General features: G+C 43.3%; 1 protein-coding gene across 1 annotated transcript in view; it reads left to right on the forward strand.

Annotated features, from left to right (window-relative positions):
• The first annotated feature begins 5,105 nt into the window (after positions 1-5,105).
• Positions 5,106-26,917, forward strand: part of slc15a2 (solute carrier family 15 member 2) — a 143,930-nt gene continuing 122,118 nt past the window's right edge. The window contains exons 1-6 of the mRNA XM_072579911.1: positions 5,106-5,448; positions 5,593-5,639; positions 14,327-14,414; positions 15,793-15,934; positions 22,264-22,356; positions 26,197-26,296. Coding sequence (XP_072436012.1) covers positions 5,430-5,448; positions 5,593-5,639; positions 14,327-14,414; positions 15,793-15,934; positions 22,264-22,356; positions 26,197-26,296 — 489 coding nt within the window. The 5' untranslated portion in view covers positions 5,106-5,429. The remainder of the gene's footprint in view (positions 5,449-5,592; positions 5,640-14,326; positions 14,415-15,792; positions 15,935-22,263; positions 22,357-26,196; positions 26,297-26,917) is intronic.

Below are 26,917 nucleotides of genomic sequence, written 5' to 3' on the forward strand. Positions count from 1 at the left end.
TTGGAGATCTGAAATGAAAAGTGAAAACACTAACATGAAGATCCTTCATCATAGAGTCATTGCAACACAAGAGGCCATTCAGTTTATGTTGGTTCTCTGCAGAGCAACAAATTTTATTCTGTCACTCATTTCTACACCAGTAGTCCTGCAAGTTTAATTCCCTAAAATGCCCAGTTTCTGTTGAAATCATTGAATCGTCTTTGCTTCCATTAATCTGGTAGGCAACAACTTTCATGTCACAACTTGCTGCATAAAATAAGCACAACAACACCTGTATTTCCTTAGGAGGCGAAGGAAAATCAGCGTGTAAAGACTTTTATCAATTTTGATAGCTGCACCATAGAAAGCATTCTATCTAGATGCATCATGGCTTGGTTCCAAGGGTGAGGAACTTTATCTTGCAATAGATTGAAGACATTGGGACTGTTTTCTATGGTGAGTAGGTTTATTGAGAGAAGATCTGGTAGAAGTTTTCACAATCACGAGGGGCTGTGTTTGAGAGAAACCGTTCCCATTCATTAAAAGATCAAGAACAAAAGTTCACAGATCGAAAGTTATTTGTAACATAAACAAATGTGAGATGAGAAGACACTTTTCGCACAACAACTTTGGGTCTGGAATACACTGTCTGGTGGTGTAGTGAAGACAGGTTCATTTGAGACATTCAATAAGGCATAAAATGTGTGTGTAGATAGAAAATCTATAAAGGCATGGGAAAATGTAGGGGATTTGCACAAAGTTATAATGACCATTTGGAGAGCCAGTGCAGGTGTAATGGGCTGAATGGCCTCCTTCTGTACCATTACACTTCTGAGATTAGCTGCTTTGTCTAACCCTATCATATTTGAGTTAATCTCCAATATATCTTCCCTCAATCTTCTTTTCTTCAAAGGGAACACCTCCAGTTTCTCCAGCCCTATCCTTTCCACTGAAATTCCTCATCTATGGAATGATTATACTAAATCTCCTCTGTGCCAGATCTGGCTCAGGCAGTAGTGGGCTCGCCTGTGTGCCAGGAACCCTGGGGCTCGGTGGCCACTTTAGGATTTGTGTAACACAGGGGCAATTTTCATGCAGACTGAATCTTTACTGTGAGTTCCGGCCACTAGCTGATTAGCTATGATCCTACAAATTGACAGAATAATCTTGCTTGGCTGAATGGCCTACTCCCATCTATTATGGTCTAAAAATCATACATGGAATAGGAAGAGTGTTATAAAGGTTGAGCAGAACTTTCCTGCTTTTTTTGGTCAGTACTCCACAGATCCAAAATGTCAAAGGATTGTTAATTACTCTCTCAGTTTCTACTCTCTATGACCAGCCCACACTCAGAGATCTATGTACAAGACTTCCAGCTCTCTTTATCTCTGCACACACTGTGGGAATGTGCTGTTTAACACAGATGGCCTCTCCCTGTCCTTTTTGCCAAAATGCATCACATTGCTCTTCAGTTACACACCAGAAGATAAAAGGATTTAAATTGAGTTTGAATTTACATTTCTAATGGGAGCTTTATTTCACTTAACTGTACTCCATAAAACTCACACACCACTGATTACTCTTCATATTTATATAACTCATTTCATATACCCATTTCATTTTGTACATTTAAAACAGAGATTGATAAGTTCTTGATTGACAAGGGGGCCAAAGGTTATGGGGAGAAAGCAGGAAAATGGGGTAGAAAACCATATCAGCAGCGATTGAATGGCAAAGCAGACTCCATGGGCGAAATGGCCTGATCTCTGCTTCCATGTCTTATGGTCGTAACTCATTCACACCCAATTAACATAAAGGTAAAGTCACATTAGGGCTACTCAGTCATGAATGATGACTGGTGGTCGTTCAACCCAAAGGTCACTACACCTCAGGTAAGGGGCTGGATTGAGATGGTAACCATGGTAACTTCAATGGGTACAGGAATTGAACCCATGCTGTTGGCATTACTCTGCAACACAAACTGCCCAGCCAACTGGGATAACCAACCACCTCTGTCCTAGACCCATCTAACACTCCATCATTCCAATAAGCTTCTTCTGTGTTAAATGATAACAGTTGCCTGTATTAAATTGCATCTTTCACATTGGAATCATTCCTGATGAAGGGCTTTTGCCCGAAACGTCAGTTTTCCTGCTCCTTAGATGCTGCCTGACCTGCTGTTGCTTTTCCAGCACCACTCTGATCTAAAATCTGGTTTCCAGCATCTGCAGTCCTCACTTTTGCCTCTTTCACATTGTCTGCCCATTCTGTTAGCTATCCAGGTCCTGCTGCAGTCTATTGGCTTAATCCTCAGATGTTACACTTCTTCAAATTTGGTAGCATGTGCCAACTTTGAAAATTTGCTCTTGTATTTATTGTAATACACTAGGGGTTGATGTCAAGAGGTTTTATTAACATGGGCATAGATGGCAGGCGCAGGGAGTTTGTCCTGAACCTATATAAGATACTATATAGGCCTCACCTGAGTACTGTGTCCAGTTTTGGATGCCACACTTTAGGTACAGTGTGAATGTATTGGAGAAAGTGCAGAAGAGGTTTAGCAGGATGATTCTAGAGCTGATAAATCTTATTTGTGAAGATACATTGCAGAAGTTGGGACTGTTTTCCTTGGAGAAGAGAAGGCTTCCAGGAAAATTTGATTGAGGTTATCAAAACCATGAGACATCTGTACACAGCAGACAGAGACAAATACTTTTCACATTTCAAGGGATCAAGAAGGCAGGGCACAGATTTAAAAATGATTTCAAAAGAAATGGAAGCGAGATGAGAAAATACTTTTTCACGCAGCGAGTAATCAGGTCTGGAATTCACTGTCTGAGAGGGTGGTGGAGGTTAGTTCAATCGAGGCATTCGAGACGATTATTTAAATAGAAACAATGTGGCAAGTTACAGAGCAGGAGAATGCACTATCATAGACACAGAGAAACACAGAAGATAGGAGCAGAAGGAGGCCATTCGGCCCTTCGAGCCTGCTCCACCAATTATTGTGATCACGGCTGAAATCCAACTCAATAGCCTAATCCATAACCTATCAGCTTTTGAGCCCATTCACCCCAAGTGCTATTTCTAGCCGTCTCTTGAGAACATTCAATGTTTTGACATCAATTGTTTCCTGGGGTAATGAATACCACAGGCTCACCACTGTTTGGCTGAAGAAAAGTCTCCTCGCCTCTGTTCTGAATAGTCGACCCTGAATCCTCGGACTGTGACTCTGGCTCTGGATACACCCACCATCAGGAGCATCCTCCTGGCATCTATCCTGTCTAGTCCTGTTCGAATGTTATAAGTCTCTATGAGATCCCCCACGACTTACGTGGAGAACCAGTTCCAGTGCAGAGACAAGGGCTGAATGGTTTCTTTTGAATCTGTGCAAATTCTGCCATTCTACGACTCAGAGAAAAAAGGATTGGATTTACATAGCACCTTCAACCCAATAGTGCTTCACAGGAGCATACTCAGTCAAAACAAAGCCAGATGTTGGGATGCAATGTCAGTGTTCTGACTGCTTTTTTTTAAACCCGGAGACCTGGGTTCAAGTCTCACCTGCTCCAGAGATGTGTGTTCTACGGCTTGATATATAGATTGATTAGGAAAATATTTAAAATGAGACCCTGAGCCACATGAGAAGATATTAGCACAGGGCAATCAAATGCTTGAGCCAAAAGGTAGCTTTCAGTCAGTAGAAAGAAAGAGAGAGAGAGAGAGAGAGAGTGGCGGGAGGTGAGAGGGATATATCAGTGCACAGGACCCAAGTGCCTGTCAATGGCAGAGTGGCTAAAATCTGGGAGTGCGCCAGATTTGGAGGAGCAGAGATAGGGAAGGGATGAGGCTATAGGGGATGAAAATGTTTCGTTGTCACAATGACAATGTTTCATCTGTCAGAGTTGGCAACACGGTGAGCTCAGTGGTTAACACTGCTGCCTCACAGCACCAGGGACCAGGTTCACTTCCAGTTTTGGGCTGCTGTATGTGCACACATTGCAGGGTTCCTCATGGCGAGAATTTGCAGGCTCAGTGGATTGGCCAGGGGAAATGTGGGGATAATGTTGGGGGCTAGGTCTGAGTGGGATGCTCAGGGTAGATTTGACGGCCTCTTTTCCCACTGCAGGGATTCTATGACAACCTACCATTTTCTAAAGGTCTCCTGGGTCACCCAGCACTCCCTGGCTGATGGTGCAGATGAACATTAATGATGCCCTACTCTCTCACTTTTCACAAGTTAATTTACACTCTGCTTACATCTCTCTCTACAATTAAAAACCCTTTTGCATTTGGTATCTACACTGTCTGCCCAGACACCTCCTCTACATTTGTCAAAAGTATAACACAGACTATTTTCCAGCATTTACTCTGTGTCTCTGTCCACAGATGCTGCTGAGTTTCTCCAGCGTTCTGTTAAGGTGGTTTTGTTTCCCTTTGTGCCAGGTATAACTAATCAATGGAGATTAGTTATACCTGGCACTCCCATTGGTTCCAGTTGTGCTGGGCCACACTTGGTCAAATACAGTTTTGATAAAAACAATGACTGCAGATGCTGAAAACCAAATTCTGGATTAGTGGTGCTGGAAGAGCACAGCAGTTCAGGCAGCATCCAACGAGCAGCGAAATCTGATGCTGCCTGAATTGCTGTGCTCTTCCAGCACCACTAATCAAATACAGCTTTGATGTCAAGGGCTGTCACTCTCACCCCACCTCTGGATATTCCTCTCTTTTGCCCACGTTTATACTTTAGAAAATTGGCTTTCCTGGTCCAGCGGCTCTAGGGAGTCAATGGGGGGGGGGGGGGGGGGGAATATCTCACCTGACCAAAACAAAGGGTCACTGTATTCCATCCAGCTTCTCTTCCTGAGTCAGTGTCGGGAATGGGGTGCTGGAAAAGCACAGCTGGTCAGGCAGCATCCGAGCAGCAGGGGAATCGACGTACAGGCCAAAAGCCCTTCAGCAGAACTGTGCTAAGCTCCCCAACTGCGTGGTCAGAAGGTACTAACTGTGTCTAATGTAACAGAAGGCAGCAGCTTTGTAAGCATGTGCAGTACGAGAGGAGGATGAAAAGCTACGTAGACTGGAAAGAGGTTGGGGAGACCCCCCTCGCCGGTATGCCACGCACTGCACACACACACACAGACACATTAACAGGAATTGTCAGAGGAACTTTTCTGCCGTTCCTTGCAATTTTGGAGAGTGGTCAAAGGTTCCTGAGGGGGCAACCCCGGGTGCTTTTGTTTGTTTGGAACTGTCAAAACCATCTTCCGAGATCTGCTGGTCAGTGCCCCGGAGACGGCCGATTACTCATCCAGGAGTGAAACATTAACCAGAGAGTAACACCAACGACGAGAAAATAAAATGCGCAGGGCTCAGAACTGATTGCCTGCTGAGAAAGAGAGAGGTAGCAATTTCTGTTTGCAAACTTTCTTCCAGCCTCTTCCAAAATGGGGAAGAACAAAATAGGTACGTGACCATTTCAATAAAGCATTTCTTATATTCATTGTTGCCATTTGGCTTGAGTGTGATTTTGTTTTTTAAAGGGCTGTTGCAGCACCAATTTATTTTACCCAATTCTCTCTTTCTCTGCCCACCCCCAACTATTCACAGATGGCGAGATACAAAAAGAACTTTCCCCTCCCGAGAAGCAAAAACCGGTTAGTATTGGCAATGGTGCCGAAAGTTAGGCCGCGCGAAAAGAAAAACACACAGTTAGAATGAACCTGTACTTCAGTCATAACTCCGAGGAGTTTATCCGGAAATGTATCAGCTCAGTTATTAACTTGGTTATCACTTTCTGCAAATTGTTCTTTTTTTTATGCCTGCGTTTCCGTGGAGTAAATGAGAGATATTTTCTTTTTGAAATCCTTTCTGATCTGTAATGTGTGTGTGTTGGTACCTTCATGGGAACCGGTTAGTTTGAATGGCCAGTTTGTGATTCGGAATAACGTGAGCAGAAACACTTCGATTCTTGGAGAGGACATACTTTCATGCAAGTGAAAGGCAATAGTAAACCACTGCTACTAAAAGAAACACACGCACACAAAAAAACTTGGCTCTTTGTATCAATAGACAATGTGTTTTCCCCACTGTGGGGGAGTCCAAAGCATAGGTTTAAGGTGAGAAGGGGAAGCTACAAAAGGGACCTAAGAGGCAACATTTTCCACACAGAGGGTGGTGCATGTATGGAATGAGCTGCCAGAGGAAGTGGTGGAGGCTGATTTAATTACAACATTTAAAGTGGATCTGGATGGTATATAAATAAAGGGTTTGGAGGGATATGGGCCAAGTGTTGGCAAATAAAACTAGATTGATACAGATATCTGGTTGGCATGGACGAGTTGGACTGAAGGGTCTAATTCAATGCTGTACATTCCCATGACTCGCTATTACTGGCATTTTCCAGTTTATCTTTGGGCAATGAGTGAGTAACTTTCCTTGTACAAGTATATTGATGTGTATACTTAAGAGTCAAAGAGGTATACCCTCTGGTCCAACTTGTCCATGCCAACCAGATACCCTAAATTAAACTAGTGCCATTTACCAGCACTTGGCCCATATCCCTCTAAACCCTTTCCTATTCATGTACCCATCCAGATGCCTTTTAAATGTTGTAATTGTGCCAGTCTCCACCACTTTCTCTGGCAGCTCATTCCATACACGCACCACCCTCTGTGTGAAGCTGCTGCCCCATAGGTCCCTTTTTTTCTAACTGAATGGGCAATTGAATCTTAGCAGCAAACGTAGGCCATTCAGCCCATTGAGTCTGCTGTACCATTCGATGAGATCATGAATGACTTGATAATCCTCAAATTCACTTAACCCCATAGCCCTTTACTGATTAAAAATCTGTCTATATCTGTCTTAAATATACTTACTGACTCAGCCCTCTCTGGTAAAGAATTCTACAGATTCAGTGCCTCTGAGAAAAGAAATCCCTCCTCAACTCTGTCCTAAATGGGCAATCACTTTTTCTGAGATGATGCCCTCTGGTCCTAGACTCCTCTACAATAAGAAACAACCATTCCACATCCAGGTCCCCCAAGAATCTTATATGTTTCAATAAGAACATCTCTCATTCTTCTAAATTGCAATGAGTACATGCCCAGCCAATGCCGGTATCTCTTTCCTTAGATAAGGGAATCAAAGCTTTTCACAGTATTCCAGATGTGTTCTGACTAGAATCTTGTATCATTTTAGAAAACCTCCCTATTTCAGTCCCTTTGAAATAAAGACCCATATTCTGTTTGTCTTCCCTATTACCTGCAAACTTAGGTGTTAGCTTTCTGTGATTTGTGCACAAAGATTCCCAAATTCTTCTGTGCCCAAATGTTCTGCAGTTGTTCTCCATTGGAATGATATTCAACTCCTTAATTCTTACAGCCAATGTGCAAGACCTCGCGTTTTCCCACATTATACTCCATCTGCCAAGTGTTTACTCATTTCCTTTACTTGCCTCCCAGTGCAGAGTCTTTATGCCATCCTTACCACTTGCCTTCCCACATACTTTTGTAAAATTCTCAAACTTAGTTATAGCACATTAACTTTCTTCGTCCAAGTCATTGATTTTTATTGTAATTGTGATCCTAGCACTGACCCCTGTGGCAGTCCATGAGTTTCAGGTTACCATCCTGAAAATGCTCCAATATCCCAATTCTCCACCTTCTATTAATTGGTCAATCCTCTATCCTTGTGAACATACAAACTCCAACAGATGGACTCTTATAAGAAGTCTAATGTGGATACCTCATCAAATGAGAGTTGGTTCATTTAGTTGGCTGGACAGCTGGTTCGCGATGCTGCATATCATCAATAGTGTGGGTTTAATTTCTGCTCTGGCTGAGGTTTATTTTTCAACCTCTCCCCTTATCTGAAGTGTGGTGACCCTAAGATTAAGCCATCACATGTCATCTCTTCCTCGCTAATGAGAGAGCAGCCCTATCATCTGGTAAGAGTGTGGTGATTTTACTTTGACCTTATAAAAACACCTTCTGAAAATCCAAATAAGTTATATCCATTCCTTCCCCTTTATCTATTCTGCTTGTTAATCCCTCAAAGAATTTTTTTTTAGATTATATTACTTACAGTGTGGAAACAGGCCCTACGGCCCAACAAGTCCAAACCGACCCTCCAAAGAGCAACGCACCCAGACCCATTCCCCTTCACCCAACACTACAGGCAATTTAGCATGGCCAATCCACCCTAACCTGCACATCTTTGGACTGTGGGAGGAAACCGGAGCACCCGGAGGAAACCCATGCAGACACGGGGAGAATATGCAAACTCCACACAGACAGTTGACAGGCGGGAAATGAACGTGGGTCTCGGGCGCTGTGAGGCAGCAGTGCTAACCACTGTGCCACCGTGCCGCCCACAAAAACTCTTGTAAACTTCTCAGGTATTGCGAATCCAGGCTGACTTTGCTTAACCATATGAAATATTTCGAAATGGTCTGCGATTATATCCTTTATAATAGATTCTGTCTTGCCAATGACCAACAAAAAGCTAACTGTCCTACAGTTACATGTACCTTTTTAAATAAAGGTATTGCCATTTTTCTAATCCACTAGGAATTGTCCAGAATTCAAGGATTCTTGGAAGATTAAGTCAGTGCATATCTGTAGCTACTTCCTCACCTTTCCTAAGATGCATACTAGTGTGTGGAGGTGCTGGTGTTGGACTGGAGTGGACAAGGTTAGAAGTCATATGACACCAAGTTTATTTGAAATCACAAGCTGCCCCGTCATCACCAACAGTTTGTGATTTCAAATAAACCTGATGTCATGTGACTTCTGTCCTTGCATCCCATCAGGTCAAGGGGACTTGTCTTTAGCCCCATTTGTTTTACTATCAATTTTCCTCTCAGGATAGTAATTTTATTTACTTCCTTACCTCCTTTTCCCACTTAATTATTTCATAATTTTCGGATTCTATGAGTGACTTTCATTGGGAAGACTGATGCAAAGTATTTTTCGACAGTGTTCACTATAGAAAATGAAAATGTTGGCGAGAAAGATACACAGATACTTGCATCTAGACTAGAAGAGATTGAGGTTCACAAGGAAGAGGTATTAGAAACACTGCAGAGTGTGAAAATAGACAAGTCCCCAGGGCCGGATGGGATCTATCCTAGGATGCTCTGGGAAGCAAGGGAAGAGATTGCCGAGCCTTTGGCATTGATCTTCAAATCATTATTGTCTACAGGAATAGTGCCTGAGGACTGGAGGATAGCAAATGCGGTTCCTTTGTTCAAAAAGGGTAGTAGAGACAACCTTGGTAATTACAGACCAGTGAGTCTCACTTCAGTTGTTGGTAAAGTGTTGGAAAAGGTTATAAGAGATAGGATTTATAACCATCTAGAAAAGAATAATCTGATCAGGGACAGTCAGCACGGTTTTGTGAAGGGTAGGTCATGCCTAACGAATCTTATTGAGTTTTTTGACAAAGTGACCAAACAGGTAGATGAGAGTAAACCGGTTGATGTGGTGTATATGGATTTCAGCAAGGCATTCGATAAGGTTCCCCACAGTAGGCTATTATACAAAATGAGGAGGAATGGGATTGTGGGAGACATAGCAGTTTGGATCAGTAATTGGCTTGCTGAAAGAAAACAGAGGGCTGTAGTTGATGGAATACGTTCATCTTGGTGTCCAATTACTAGCGGCATACCACAAGGGTCGGTATTGGTTCCAATGCTGTTCGTCATTTTTATAAATGACCTGGATGAGGGCTTAGAAGGGTGGGTTAGTAAATTTGCGGATGACCCTAAGGTCGGTGGAGTTATGGAATAGTGATGAAGGATGTAGTAAGTTGCAGAGAGACATAGATAGGATGCAGAGCTGGGCTGAGAGGTAGCAAATGGAGTTTAATGTGGACAAGTGTGAGGTGATACACTTTGGAAGGAGTATTCGGAATGCAAAGTATTGGGCTAATAGTAGGCATCTTGGGAGTGCAGATGAGTAGAGAGGTCTCGGTGTCCATGTACACAGATCCCTGAAAGCTGCCACCCAGATTGACAGGGTTGTTAAGAAGGCATACAGTGCTTTGGCCTTTATTAATAGAGGGATCGAGTTCTGGAACCAGGAGGTTATGCTGCTGCTGTACAAAGCTCTGGTACGGCCACACTTGGAGTATTGTGTACAGTTCTGGTCACCGCATTATAAGAAGGATGTGGAAGCTTTGGAAAGGGTGCAGAGGCGATTTACTAGGATGTTGCATGGTATGGAAGGAATGTCTTACGAGGAAAGGCTGAGGGCCTTGAGGCTGTTCTCGTTAGAGAGAAGGAGGTTGAGAGGTGACTTAATAGAGACATACAAGATAATCAAAGGGTTAGATAGGGTGGACAGGGAGAGCCTTTTTCCAAGTATGGGGATGGCAAACACGAGGGGACACAACTTTAAAGTGAGGGAAGATAGGTATAAGACAGATGTCAGAGGTAGTTTCTTTACTCAGAGAGTAGTAAGGGTATGGAATGCTTTGCCTGCAATGGTAGTAGGTTCGCCAAGTTTAAGTGCATTTAAGTCGTCATTGGACAGGCAAATGGACGTACATGGAATAGTGTAGGTGGGATGGGCTTCAGATTAGTATGACAGGGCAGCGCAACGTCGAAGGCCATAGGGCCAGTACTGCGCTGTAATGTTCAATGTTCTATGTCCTCTGACATTTTCTTATTTCCTATTATCATTTTTCCAGCCTTATACTCTAAGCAACCTATTTTGCCTCTCTCGCCCTTTTCATATATTTAAAGAATCTCTTGCTATCTGTCTTGATATTGCTTTGAAGTTTACCCTTAAAGTTAATCTTCTTTTTTTTTTAGTTGTCTTATTTTGGTTTTTCAAATTGTCCTAAAATCCTTTGGTTTATCTTGGCCATATTATATGTTTTTTTTCTCTGTCAATCCTTTGCTATCCTCAATTTCCTTGGTCAGCCATCATTGTACTGTGCCCTTCCTAGAATCGTTTACTGTCACTGGGATATATCTTTGATGTGAGCAATGAGCCAATTCCTTAAATGTCTGCCATTGTTCCTTGACTCATCTTTGCTGCTAAACTCCATTTCTCCAATCCACTTGGGTCAACTTGACCCTCCCTCATTTGTAATTACTCTTGGGTAAACTCAGCAAAGTTGTTTCTCACCCATGTTTCACCCTCTCAAACAGAATGCTAAATGTTATGATTGCTGTTTCCTCGGGAATCTTTTACTCTGATATCATTTATTTAACCTGGTTAAATAAATTCCTGGCTGGATCCACAACCCATTGTTCTCGAAAATGACCTGAATGCGCTCTATGAATTCTTCCCTGTGGCTACTTATGACAAACTGATATCCCAGATCATGGAAGATTTAAATCACTCATGATTATATGATTATCGTAATGCCTTTTTTACATGCTCTCGTTATCTCTATTATAGCTATTGTTAAGGGCCCAATAAAGTATTTCTAATAGGTCTTCATCCACTTTTTATTTCACCCCTCTATCTGTATGGATTTTAAAACTTCTAATCCAAGATCATTACTTTCTATCATACTTGTTCCATTCTGTGCCAACAGTGCTACCCCAACACCTTCTCCTTACTGCCTGTCCTTTTGAAAAGTCACGTACCCCTGCATATTTAGTTTCCAGCTTTGATCTCCTGAAAACCATGTCTCCATAATGGCTATAAGATCCCAATTGGCTATAACATCCCAATTGACCTGCATTTGTGCCATTTATTCATTTATTTTGTTCAGAATATTGCACACATTCAAGTAACGAGACATTGGTATTTCCTTTTTGCCCCTTATCCCCTTTGATCCTATTTGCTGCAATTTTTCTATATTTTGGCCCTTCCTGACCCACCCTAGGTTAACACCTCATCTTCCGCCTGGGCAGCCTACATCCCAGAGGACTCAACATTGAGTTCTCCAATTTCAAATAATCCCCCTCCCCCTCCCCCTACCCCCTTCCCAGCCCCTCCCCATCCCTTCCACTGTTCCCTGCCACCAACTGGATTCATTCCTCCTATTGACCAACCAGGTGGTACCCACTACCTGGTCCCCACTTCACCACTCTGCCCCCGCCACCCCCTTTACCTGCAAGCTCCCCCCACACCTACCCCCAGTCCTGAAGAAGGGTCACACCCGAAACGTCGACTTCTCCACCTCCTGATGCTGCCTGGCTTGCTGTGTTCTTCCAGCCTCCTGCTTATCATTATTCAAATAGCTGCCATTTAATACCCCCTCATTCCCTTACTTTATAGGCCTGTAGTTTCCTTTCTCTGAGTTCATGGAAGCCACCCTATAATGTGCACAATGGCATGTGAATTCAGCCAAACCTGCTGGTGCTGCACCATGCCCACTGTACTTTAGAACTCAATATTCCGAAAAGCAGTGGAGAGCTGGGCTGTGCCTGCTTTATTCCTGATGAAGAGCTCATGCCTGAACCGTTGACTCTCCTGCTCCATGGATGCTGCCCGACCTGCTGTGCTTTTTCCAGCACCCCACTTTATCAACTGTGACCCTCTATAGCATCTGATTCCTCACTATCCCCTGTTTAAAATAAAATCTCATCAACTAAAATCAAAAGGCTCCCAGCGATGTGCTCCAGGTCAGTCCACGTGTAAGTGCCATTTTGTCAGCAATCAGTCTGAACTGTATGGTAATTATTACCACCTCCATCCGCCCAACCCTGAAATGTTGCAACCTACAGTTGGTAAGGCTGGCCATGCCTGAAACGTTCTGATCACTGGTGTTTGATTAATTAGATTAGATTAGATTAGATTACTTACAGTGTGGAAACAGGCCCTTCGGCCCAACAAGTCCACACCGCCCCGCCGAAGCGCCACCCACCCATTCCCCTACATTTACCCCTTTACCTAACACTACGGGCAATTTAGCATGGCCAATTCACCTGACCTGCACATCTTTTGTGACTGTGGGAGGAAACCGGAGCACCCGGAGGAAACCCACGCAGACACGGGGAGAATGTGCAAACTCCACACAGTTTGGGAGTCGGGAATTGAACCCAGGTCTCTGGCGCTGTGAGGCAGCAGTGCTAACCACTGTGCCACCGTACATGGGCATCACTGGCAGAGTCATCATTCCTTGCCCATCCTTCGTTGCCCTTCAGAAAGTGATGACAAACCCCCTTCTTGAACCACTGCAGTTCATTTGGTGTAGTTGCATGCACAGTGCTGTTGGGAGATACTCTGGAATTTTGTCCCAGTGACAATGAAGGGATGCTGGTATATTTCCAAGTCAAGCTGGTGCGTGGCTTGGAAGGCGATATTCCCTCGAAGCTGCGTGAGTGCATCTGCTCCGAGGTTCCATGCACGGCAGTTGGCATCAACACAGCATTGGCTTCCAGCTCTGGAAGTTGCTGCCACACACGGATCTCGGAAAGCCTTGCAGCTGGGAAGCAAATGAGAAGGATCTTGTGGAGGGTGTTGTTCCCATGGATCTGGTGGCTTTGTCCTCCTGGATGGTAGAGGTTGCAAATGTGGAAGGTGCTGTCTAAGGGAGGTTAGTGAGTGGCTGCGGTGCATTCATGTAAATGGAACACACTGCTGCTAATGAGCATCAGAGGCATTGGACGTCCATCAACTCATTCAGACAGACACTGATCTACAGGGGCTCAACATATTTTCAACTCATCACCGATTTTGTGTGTTTCATAAGCAATTTTATATCTCTGCTTTAAACCCAACATCTGATAATTTGCAATCCACGCAGAAAACACCTGAGAAAAAAAAGGAATTAGATTACTTACAGTGTGGAAACAGGCCCTTCGGCCCAACAAGTCCACACCAACCCATCGAAGCGCAACCCACTCCCCTACATTTACCCCTTCACCTAACACACGGGCAATTTAGCATGGCTAATTCACCCAACCTGCACATTTTTTGGATTGTGGGAGGAAACCGGAGCACCTGGAGGAAACCCACGCAGACACGGGGAGAATGTGCAAACTCCACACAGAGAGTCACCTGAGGCAGGAATTGAGCCCGGGTCTCTGGCGCTGTGAGGCAGCAGTGCTAACCACTGTGCCACCGTGCCGCCCACATGCAGGAAGTTGGAGACAACCGTGAATGGACTTCAGCAAGATGTGATAAACTGGGAAGGTGGTGACGTTGCCACACTGCTGGTACAGATTAAAGAGGTGAAGAAGAAATACACTGAATTTCTGGAAGTCTTTCAGAATTGGAAGCACGTATGGCTGGAGTGGGTCTTGAATGTTGTGACTTAGAGGCATAAATGCAAGAAATAGAACTGCTGCTGAAACCTAATAAGGTTAAACGTGTGTTGACTCACCACTATATTTGTTTCATGTCATACATTGCAAACTATCATCTTTCATCTTCTGCAGAGACTGTGTGGAACCAGTTACCCACTCAGCATTCTATTTGTCGTGGTCAACGAATTCTGTGAACGCTTCTCCTACTATGGCATGAAAGGTACGTTTGATCTTCATGTTTTTATCAAAAAAAAATCCTTATTTTGTGGGGTTGCAGAGCGAGCTCCAAAAGGCTACAATCTGCCCCTATGTGTCACAGAATTCCTGCAGTGTGGAAACAGGCCACTGATCCTCCAAAAAGCATACCACCAGGACCCATACTCCATTTCCCATAGCTAATCCACCTAGCCTGCAAATTCCTGGATGCTATAGGGCAATTTAGCGTAATCCACCTAACCTGCGCATCTTTGGATTGTGGGAGGAAACCCAGATAGACACAGGGAGAATGTGCAAACTCCATGCAGTCACCTGAGACTGGAATTGAACCTGGGTACCTGGTGCTGTGAGGCAGCAGTGCTAACCAATGGGCCACTATGTCACCCACATCCTGTAAAGATGGCAGTGGGAGCTCTTCTTTCCCTGCATTAACCAAGTTTCTAAAATAGATTTGAAACAAGCTTGGGTGGCCTGGCACCGAGTAATCCAGAGGCACAGATTAGTGTTCTTTATTCACTTATGAGCTGTGGGTGTCACAGGCTGGCCAGCACTTATTGCCCATCCTTACCTGCCCTTGAAGGTGCCTTCTTGAACCCTGGAGTGCATGTGGGGCATGTATCCCCCCGCAGCTGGGAGGAAGGATATTACAGGAATTTGACCCAGTGACAGCGAAGGAATGCTGGTACAATTCCAAGTTGGGATGGTGTGTGGCTTAAAGGAGAACTTGCAGATTGTGGTCTACCATGGGCCTACTGCCCTTGTCTTTCTAGGTGATAGAGGTTGGGTTTGGAAATTAAGCCTTGGTGAGTTGCTGCAAGTCATATTGTAAATGGTATACAATGTGGGCATGAATGGTAAATGATGGTGGTTGGGATGCCAGTCAACCAGACTGCTTTGACCCACTTGGTTTCAGACTTCCCGAGCATCCCCACTACTATAGCCAGGATTGTATTTTCTAGAATTCTCGGAGGAGGCTATGGTCTATCACTTGGCTGTTAATGAGACCCATGTAATGTTCTGGGGACCCGGATTCGAACACGACAGAGGGTGGAATTTGAATTCAATAAATACCTGGAATTAAGAAACTAATGACTATCATAAATCCATTGTCAACTGTCAGAAAAACCCATCTGGTTCAGAAATGTCCTTTAGGGAAGGAATTCTGCCACGCTCACCTGATCTGGCCTACATGTAACTCCAGACCCACAACAAAATGGTTGACTCTCAAGTGCCCTCTGGGCAATTAGGGATGGGCAATAAATGCTGCCTAGCCAGCGATGGCCTCATACTGTTAAAAAATGAAAAAAAGATGTAGGTTTGATTGACAAAATTTCCTTTCTCATTGCACGGTTTTTTACATTCTCATGTCTATTGTGTTGCAGCGATTCTCACCTTGTACTTTACAAACTTCCTTTATTGGGATGATGATCTATCCACTGCCATCTACCATGCCTTTTCCGGATTCGCCTATTTCACGCCGGTCCTCGGAGCTCTCATTGCTGATTCCTGGCTGGGAAAGTTTAAGTGAGATGGCATTTTGTTCAATTCTTTCCTTTTTCTGTTTTGTGATGACGTGAACCCTTGCCTCCTTCAACTGCTAAAACCCCTCGCCATGCTTTCCTCTGTCTGTCACTAACTCAATGCACACTGTCTGCTCCTGATTCCACTGCACCAAGCACAGCTTCAGAGGAGTGTTGGTGAAATTGTTCTCGACCTCCTGCGGATGCCTGTTCGATCATGAGCAAGTGTCCAAGAGTAGCCCAGCAATTAAGTGTTGCACTGATCGTTTTCAGTCCTTGTGCTCAAAGTTTGACTGCTCTTGAACCCTCGTCAAAGAGACAAAGCTGAAATGGAGAAACCCCATTTCCCAAGGCTGTTCTCAGAAACGTCCCCATCATAAAGCAATTATTGAGACTTCATATGGTGCAAAGTCCTTCACGTGATAAGGGTAGTCCCCGCACTTAAGACTTAACCCTTTAAAATGTTACTCAATGATAATGAGTATTTTGGGGTGGCCCAGTGACCTCACAGCGCCAGGGTCCCAGGTTCGATTCCACCTGTCTGTCTGTCTGTATGATGTTTGCACATTCTCCCCGTGTCTGCATGGGTTTCCTTCAGGTGTTCCGGTTTCCTCCCACAGTCCAAAGATGGGCAGGTCAGGTGAATTGGGTAAAAACAATGACTGCAGATGCTGAAAACCAAATACTGGATTAGTGGTGCTGGAAGAGCACAGCAGTTCAGGCAGCATCCAACGAGCAGCGAAATCGACGTTTCGGGCAAAAGCCCTTCATCAGATGAATTGGCCATGCTAAATTGCCCATAGTGTTCAGGGATGTGCAGGCTAGGTGGATTAACCATGGGAATACTGGGATAGGGTAGGGGTTAGGTTTGACTGGGATGCTGGAGAGATAATGTGGACTTGACAGGCTGAATGGCCTGCTTCCACACTGTAGGGCTTCTATGATTCTATGAATGAGTAAAGGGAGGAAACCCATTACAATTATCCATTGCAAATGCTGTGGCTGAGACAGGAGGCTCACATTCAAGTCCCGCTGTTGGAGAGGTGGATAGTAACATTTCTGAACAGGTTGAGTAGAAAATATCTTCCAGTCTCAGACAGTATCAGGTTCCACCATAAGAACAAATACCATGGCAAGAAGGTTTGCTGGTGGTGTTAGGCAGGATTCAAATTAGTTTGGTAGAGGGATAGGATCCTGAGGATATTTTCAAATGGGGGGGCACGGTGGCTCAGTGGTTAGCACTGCTGCCTCACAGTGGCATGGACCTGGTTTCGAGTCCAGTTTCAGGCCATTATCTGTGTGGAGCTTACACATTCTCCACGTGTCTGCGTGGGTTTCCTCTGGGTGCTCCGGTTTCCTCCCACGGTCAAAAGATGTGCAGGTTAGGTGAGTTGGCCAGGCTAAATTGCCCATAGTAGGTTAGATGCATTAGTCAAGGGTAAATGTAGAGTAAATGGGGTAGGAGAATGGATCTGGGTGGGTTACTCTTCAGAAGGTTGGTGGGGACTTGTTGGACCAAATGGCCTGTAGGGATTCTATGATTCTGTGAAAATCAGGAATGATGCAGAAGACAAAGGAACCTAGTAAATTAGTCTGGAAAACAGAGGGAACTAATGTTAGAAAATAATGAAGCATTTGTGATCAAAAGTATACAGGAAATAAAGCTAATGAATCTAGGGCATATGGAGGGCAATGAAGAGCAGCTCAGTGTTTCTATTTCCAGATTCTTAGATGAGAGAGAACAGAGAATAAAAAAGAAGCTTGCTGACATTTTATAGCACTGAAGTAGGATGTCATGTTTGAAGGATCATCAAATAAGGCTGTATAGATCGACATAAGAAACAAGTTAAGGGGCAGTCACCAGTTAAGACCAAATATGTAGACAACTATCTGACCAATGCAAAAACAACAGGGCAATATTTGTAAGGGTTTATACCTTGGGTAGTTGCCGTATAAAAAGAGTGGAGAGAACAGCGTTTTTTTGAAGTACATTCAGGAGATCATAATTATTTTTAAAATACTGAAAGAACTTTGGATGCTGAAACAAAATCAGAAACAAAAACAGAAATTGCTGGGAAAGCTCAGCAGGTCTGGCGGCATCTGTGCAGAGAAATCAGAGTTAACATTTCAGGTCAAGTGACCATCAGTCTGACTCTTTCCACAGCTACTGCCAGACCTGCTGACTGTTTCTATTTTTGATTCAGGAGAACATTGCGACTGGTATACACACACAAACATATAAATCAGGAACTAACAGCCCATCAAGTCCAACAAGCGAACTCTGGAATAGACTGTCGGAAATAAAGCTGAGCAAATGGAAGGGGTGGCAATGAACAAAACATTTTGGTGTTACTGATTATAATTCAGTTAGTTATAATGTAATTATGGAATAGATAAAAGTTAGAGCAGGATTTTAAAGTTCTAAATTGAGGTATGGTCAATTTTAGTAGGCTGAGGAATGATTCAGTGTGATTGGAGTATGGGAGGTACTTCTGGGGGATATTCAAATTGCTCAGGGTAAACATGTCGCCGCAGAAGGAAGAGGATGAGAAAGTTAACTTTAGACCCTGCTGCATTTCAAGGAGCACACAGGATTAGGTAAAGCAGAAAAGGAAAGCTAATATCAGATAGCAGTACACTTCGTGCTACTGAAAGTTGTATACACAGCGTAGGAGTTAAATTCAAAATGAACTTATGGAGGAGAGAACACAAAAGAATAATTGTAAATCAAGGTAAACGCAAAGATATTTGACAATATTTAAGAATAAGAGGATAATTAAGCACAGAGTATGACACACAAAACAGCACAGAGTAAACTACATGTGAAGATAGGAGATGTGAATATTCTACTCAATGAACACTTTGCATGTGTTCTCATAAAAGATGAAAAATGCAGACATTCTAGTTAAGGAGAATTACTGTGAAGTATTGGATGTTATAAATGTAAGAAGAGAGACAAAATGTTAAGAAGATTAGTATTTGTGAAAGTGGATAACTCACCAAGACCCATTGATATGTACCCTTGACTGTTTAAAAAAAAGGACTTAAATGCTAGCCTACTGGTGGCCATTAAGCCATTATCGATTGTTATATAAACCCTTCTGGATCACTAACATCCTTCAGGGAAGGCAATCTGCTGTCCTTCCCCAATTTACTGAGACCAGTAAGGACAGGCAACACCACCACTTCCACAATAATCCTCAACACAGGTGCCCCACCAGACTGCGTACTCAACCCCTTACTATGCTCCTTATATACACACAACTGTGTGGCTCTAAATCCACTGACAAATTTATTGATGACATCAAAGTTATGGGTCAGATCTCAAACAATGATGAGACAGAATATAGAAAAGCGATAGACAGCTTAGTGGCATGGTGTAAAGGCACCAATCTCTCCCTCAATGTCAGCAAAACAAAAGACCGTATGACCATAAGACATAAGAGTGGAAGTAAGGCCATTCGGCCCATAGAGTCCACTCCACCATTCAATCATGGCTGATGGGCATTTCAACTCCACTTACCCGCATTTTCCCCGTAGCCCTTAATTCCTTGTGACATCAGGAATTTATCAATCTCTGCCTTGAAGACATTTAGCGTCCCAGCCTCCACTGCACTCTGTGGCAATGAATTCCACAGGCCCACCACTCTCTGGCTGAAGAAATGTCTCTGCATTTCTGTTCTGAATTTACCCCCTCTAATTCTAAGGCTGTGTCCACGGGTCCTAGTCTCCTCACCTAACGGAAACAATTTCCTAGCGTCCACCCTTTCCAAGCCATGTATTATCTTGTCAGTTTCTATTAGATCTCCCCTTAATCTTTTAAACTCCGATGAATACAATCCCAGGATCCTCAGCCGTTCCTCGTATGTTAGACCTACCATTCCAGGGATCATCCGTGTGAATCTCCACTGGACACGCTCCAGTGTCAGTATGTCCTTCCTGAGGTGTGGGGACCAAACCTGGACACAGTACTCCAAATGGGGCCTAAAAGAGCTGGTCGTTGACTTCAGGAAGTGGAGTAGACACACCCCTGACTGTGTCAATGGTGCTGAGGTACAGGTGGTCAATAGCTTCAAGTTCCTAGGAGTAAATATCACCAACAATCTGTCCTGGTCCATCCACTTCGATGCTGCAGTCAAGAAAGCACACCAACGGCTCTACTTCCTCAGCAGGCTAACAAATTCAGCATGTCCACAATGACTCTTGCCAATTTTTATAAATGCGCCATAGGAAGCATCCTATCTGGATACATCACGGCATGTATGGATGTATGGCAATTGCTCTGCACAAGACCACAAGAAATTACAGAGAGTTTTGAGCGCAGCCCAGTTCATCATACAGTCCATCGATCAAGTCTGCCTCGGGAGATCAGCCAACATAATCAAAGACCGCTCCCACCCCATTATACTCTTTTCCACCCTCTTCCATCAGGCAGAAAGTACAAAGTTTGAAAACACATTCCGACAGATTCAAAAAACAGCTTCTTCCCTGTTGTTATCAGAATTATGCTCAGACCTCTCAAAGATTAGGATTGATCTTTCTCTGTACTTTCTCTGTGGCTGTAACACGATGTTCTCCTGTATAGTTGCAATATGGAAAGAATGGAGGTAAGCGCCATGTTTTGAAGTACATTCAGGAGACCATAAATTTAAAAAATAAAGAACTTTGGATGTTGTAAGTCAGAAAGAATAACAGAAGTTACTGGAATACCTCAGCAGGTCTGGCAGCATCTGTGGAGAGAAATCAGAGTTAATAGAACATAGAACATAGAAAAGTACAGCACAGAACAGGCCCTTTGGCCCACGATGTTGTGCCGAGATTTAATCCTAATGTAAAATATAGTAACTTAACCTACGCACCCCTCAACTCACTGCTATCCATGTGCATGTCCAGCAGTCGCTTAAATGTCCCCAATGACCCTGCTTCCACCACCACCGCTGGTAATACATTCCATGCATTCACAACTCTCTGTGTAAAAACCTTACTTCTGACATCTCCTTTATACCTTCCTCCTAATATCTTCAAACTATGACTTCTCATACAGTCAACCCTGCCCTGGGGAAAAGTCTCTGGCTATTGACTCTATAATCTTTCAGGCCATGTGACCCTAACACTGATTTCTCTCCACAGCTGCTGCTAGACCTGTTGAGCTTTCCTGTTTTTGATTCAGAGAACATTTCAGACCAGTATACACACACAAACATAAATCAGGAACTGATTCTGTGGCTGTAACACTATGTTCTGCATTTGGTTCTATTACCCTATGTACTTAAGTAAAGTTTGACTTGTCAAACAATACTTTTTGCTGTATCTCGGTACATGTGACAATCAAAGCTCACGAGAACTTGAGCTCAGATTGTGGATGAGATTATTGCCTTGCTCGCTGAGCTGGTAATCACAGATGTTTTGCCACCATTCTAGGTCATATCATTAGTGCGCCTCTGGTGAAGCGTTGGTGTTCTGGTGTTCATGTGACAATAATAAAACAAATCAAATCAAACAAAATCCACCTACAGGTGATTCCAGATCTACAGCAATGAGGTTGGGTCTTAACCGCCCTCAGAAGTCACCTAGCAAGCTGCTAAATTCAAGGGTCTTTCAGCACAGGCAACAAAATGCCCACATCCCATGCAATAATAAAGAAAAATCACTACTATTTCAGCTTTTCTTAGAATCGCTACAGGGTGGAAGCAGGCCATTCAACTCATTCAGTCCACAGCAACCCTCTGGAGATTATCCCATTCAGACCTATCCCATCCCTGTAACTCTGCATTATCCATTGCTAACCATCTAGCCTGCACATCCCTGGACACTGTGCACAATGCAGCATGGCCAATCCACCTAATTTGCACATATACAGAATGTGGGAGGAGACTGGAGCACCTGAAGGAAACCCACGGAGTGCATGTAGACTGTACAGACACTCACCCAAGGGTGAAATCAAACCCAGGTCCCCAACACTGTGAGGCAACAGTGCTAACCACTGAGCCACCATGCTGACCCCTTTTCCCTTAGTTACGATACTTTGAGACATCTGGAAATGTGGTGAAGGTAGGTTGAATAGGGCTTTGGATGGTTATTGGGATATAAATAGTTTGTAAGAATATGGGGAAAAGGGAGGATATTGGCACTGGTTTCAGGCAGGATGGGCTATATGGCCTCATTCTGCCCTATAACAATTCCATGACATTGATCCAGACATTTGGTCATCCATATAAATTAAAATTGGTTCCCAAGCATCTTATTGCTGAAACATTAAAATGTGAAAACTTTAATGTTTATATTTATTTTAATGTAATAATTATAGGTGGTTGTTCTTCTGCTTTCATACAGAACCATCATCATCCTCTCCATTGTCTACGTTATTGGTCATGTTGTGAAGTCCGTTGGTGCAGTACCAACTGTGGGTGACCACACTGCACATGTGTGAGTATAAGTAATGACATTTTTGATGCTCTGATTCACCGGTACAGTATTGAGGTTGTGTTGCTCTGTCAGAGGTGCTGTCTTTTGACTCTTTGAATCTCTCACGTAGGATGCATGAGACTGACTGTACATCATTTTGGGATGGTCAGTGGCTGGGAATGGTGCTATATCAATACAGGCTCTTTCTGTGGTTCTTTAGCGCTTAATTTAGGAGATGTGCTGTTTGACCCAAGCACCCGACACCAACCATGAGAAATCCAAGGCAGTCAACTCTATGTAACAGAGACAGAGTGTCTGAGACAGTTCCCAGCTCAGCAAATCCAACCCGGAAAAGAGTGTTCCAGAGGTTGGAATTTTTGTTATCTAGGATTTTGTCTCTACAACTTGGAATGGGTGCAGAGGCTGCTGGGTGTGGGAACCGGCTGGGCAATGTATCAACATTTTAGAAAAGAACGTTAAAGCAGCCCTCACCTCCTCATATCTCCTTAGCCATTCAAACTTTCCCATGCCTCATTCATGCCACCCAATGCCTTCACAGGGCTCCTCATAATCCCAAAGACAACCCTTGTCCTCTATCAATCCTCAAGTCCCTTTATAGCCCCTATGGCAGCCCAGTGCCAACTGATAGTCCAAACCATGCACCCATCATCCTTTCCCCTTGCACCTAACATGCCAACTATAACCAGCATTTGAAACAAAAAACAGAAGTCATTGGAAAAGCTCAGCAGGTCTGGCAGCATCTGTGAAGAGAAATCAGAGCTAACGCTTTGGGTCCGGTGACTCTTCCTCACAACCAGACCTGAAGCATTAACTTTGATTTCTCTTCACACCTGCTGAGCTTTTCCAGCAACTTTTATTTTTGTTTCAGTTTTACAGCATCGGCAGTTCTTTCAGGTTTAATAATCAGCATCTACTGAGGGCAAACATCAACACCCATGCTGAGATTAAATCACGTAGTGCTCTGACTTAATGTTGATTTGGAGATGCTGGTCTTGGACTGGGGTGGACAAAGTTAAAAATCACACAACACCAGGTTATAGCCCAACAGGTTTATCTGGAAGCACTAGCTTTCGGAGCGCTGCTCCTTCATCGGGTGGTTATGGAGTATAAGATAGTAAGACACAGAATTTATAGCAAAAGATTACAGTGTCATGACAGTTACAGCACACCATAAACATTTGCTATAAATTCTGTGTCTTATGATCTTATGCTCCACAACCACCTGATGAAGGAGCAGCGCTCCGAAAGCTAGTGCTTCCAAATAGACCTTTTCGAATATAACGTGGTGGTGCGTGATTTTTAACTTAATTTTATTTACTTTAAACTCTAGTTAAAACAGATTCTATTTAATAATAAGGTAAAAACAATGACTGCAGACGCTGGAAACCAGATTCTGGATTAGTGGTGCTGGAAGAGCACAGCATTTCAGGCAGCATCCAAGTAGCTTCGAAATCGACATTTCGGGCAAAAGCCCTTCATCAGGAATAAGGGCTTTTGCCCGAAACATCGATTCCGAAGCTACTTGGATGCTGCCTGAACTGCTGTGCTCTTCCAGCACCACTAATCCAGAATCTATTTAATAATAATGCACTAATTCATAAAACTTCATTTGCTGCACTTGCATTCTTCAACTGCAAAACCCTTTATAAGTGCAAACATTTCATGCAAGAGCATATTCCCTCAAAACCAAACATTGCAAATTATAATCCCACCTGAGTGAATCCAAAATCATTTGTGACTGTCAAGCCACCTGTGCAATGGGAGGTGGGCCACGTGATAATGGAAAGTTGTAAAATCAACCATGCTGCACTAACCCTGCAATAGTGACCCCTCAGCTTATATAAACAGGCAAGAGTTAAATGATAAACAATAATTTTCTTTTTAAAATGCTCCAGACAGATATTTTTCAAATATTTGAAGAACAGTAGCTTTAAATGCACTGAGAGCTGCTTGAGGCAGTTGATGGGTTTCTGTCATGTTTACAAATGTTGTTGGGTACTTTTAACAATCCCAAAGGGCACGTAAACCCTCCCAAAGGTGTCCGAGAACCAAACGTAAAAGGATACCACCTCTTCAGAAGGGTACCTGATCTCAAATTTGCTCTTCAATAGGTGGTAACATTTTTTTTCAAGTATAATCGGAGCATTTTGTTTGTAAATCCTGGGTCTGAGGCTCCACATTAGAAACGCATAAAACCGCTACCTTAAAACTGGACATTATGGAAATTGCTGCTGTAATAATTGATGAGGTGGAATTAAATTTCAGCAAAACATTGTCATTGGATAAAGACAAAATTATTAGAGGTGCACAGAGAATGGCGTGTTCACTACGATGCCAAACCCTCGAAAGAATAAAAAAAGTGAATTGCGATTTAGAAACTGTGGTGTGTGTACTTTGTGGTTGTTGAGGTTAGGGGAAATGTTTTAGATAAGATTAGATTAGATTAGATTCCCTACAGTGTTGAAACAGGCCCTTCAGCCCAACCAGTCCACACCGTCCCACACCCATTTCTCTCTATGTTAAAGATAAATGAATACACACGTTAGCAACTATGCATGCATGTACTTTTTAATATTATTTTTACAACATTTTGTAAAATATTTGTCCTCGCAAAAGTGTGTTCACTAGTGATAAAAAAAGGTGTCTGTAGAGTTTGTCCATCTCTTGCAATGCTGTAATGACTGAAGGTTATCATATATGGCTGTTGTACAGCCTTTAATAGAAAGTTCTGGAAGCTGCTCTGCAAGTCTAGCACTCTGGGAGATTTGACAACTCTGCTTTTTGATTTTGAACAACAGTGTAAAAAAAAAAGCAATATTGGGAGATACAACTAAGAGGTAGATGATCCACTAACCGCTAAATGACCAACCGGCTAACAAGAAGCTAGAGGGAGCTAATGGGGAATTGTTCCTTATTCTCCCTGGTCAATGACAAAACAACAGTGGAAACAAACATATTGAGAAGACAACAAATAAAACCCAGCAGTGATTCCCAACCAGGAGAAAGTGAGGACTGCAGATGCTGGAGATCAGAGTCAAAGAGTGTGGTGCTGGAAAAGCACAGCCAGTCAGGCAGCATCCGAGGAGCAAGAAAATCAATGTTTCAAGCATTCCTGATGAAGAGCCTCCACTCCAAACGTTGACTGTCCTGCTCCTCGGATGCTGCCTGACCGCTGTGCTTTTCCAGTGCCACACATTTTGCCAGTGATTCCCAACTAGTCAGTTTCAAAATGCGGGATTTGGATGGGTGCCTGGTTAATTCAGTATGGACAGCCATGATGGGTAGAATGACCTCTTTCTGTGCTGTAATTTATCTGTTTCTATAATCTGATTATCCCCTCACACAGATGCTGTAGGTTAAAGAAAAGAAGCACGCTTTCATTTGGAAACATTAACTGATAATAATGGCCATGGTACCAATTGGCTCAGACATGGCAAAACACTTTACAGCCAATGACATCCTTTTGTAACACTGTTGTAGTGAAGGCAATGTAGCAGCCAAAATATGCACACAACCAGCTTCCAAAAACAACAAAAGCATAATGATAGAGTTCAGTTTTAGTGATATTTGTTGAGGGATAATTATTGATTGGGATCCAGGCGAGAACAGCTCATCTTATGGGTGGCACCTTCACCAGGAGAGTACTCCCTCAGTAATAAGCCACATTGTTTGGATTTTGCATCAAGTCTCTGTTCTGAGACTAGGCCGCAGAACCTAACGACTGTCAAAGCAACAAAAGAACTGTCAACACACCCATCGCTGTGGCTTATATTTATTCTTCTCAGTGAATGGAGTTATACCAGTCTCTTCAAAACTTAATGAAGGTTCTCTTGTTTGCAGAGTATTATCAATGCTTGGCCTCTTTTTAATAGCCCTGGGCACTGGTGGCATCAAACCTTGTGTTGCAGCTTTTGGCGGTGATCAATTTGAAGAGGAGCAAGTGAGTGCACTATAAGAATGTCAGATGTTGGAAACAGCGTTGTTCTTATTTATTCTGCCACTAGAGATTTAGAATACTCAATCTTGGGTTTTGTGAATAGATAGCAGGAAAATGAAGAATGCAGGTAGACCACTCAGCCCCTTGAGCCTCTTTCCTCAGTGGATAAGATCGTGGCTGATTGGATGGTGCTGTCTACTCCACTTTGCTTTCTGCTTCTCATGGCCCTTGACTCCCTTGTTGATTGAAGAGCCATGAAGGTCAAAGCAAAAAGTTAAGCGAAATATGTATCGATAATCCTTAGACCTCAGTATGCACGTTGTGCCTCAAAGTGAACACAACACGGTAAGAAATTCCTCAAGGACCTTGAGAAAGTATAGAGAAGGTCTGTAGAACAGGATGAAACCAGGAATTGAGGAACTTCGGTTGTGTGGAAACATTCTGCACGTAACCCATATTGAAGTAGCTATGTCCTGCATCACAGCCTGAGCACAGAGAACAGGCTTCAATGATTTATTTTGACATTGTCCTCATTCGTAGACTGGACAGCTTTGCAGTCCACACTTTCCACTCATTGGCTGGTATGCCCAACACTTGCTGTCTGTATTTGTTGCATAGACTATG

This window comes from Chiloscyllium punctatum, chromosome 10, assembly GCF_047496795.1.
Source record: "Chiloscyllium punctatum isolate Juve2018m chromosome 10, sChiPun1.3, whole genome shotgun sequence".
In the NCBI taxonomy this organism is placed as follows: Eukaryota; Metazoa; Chordata; class Chondrichthyes; order Orectolobiformes; family Hemiscylliidae; genus Chiloscyllium; species Chiloscyllium punctatum.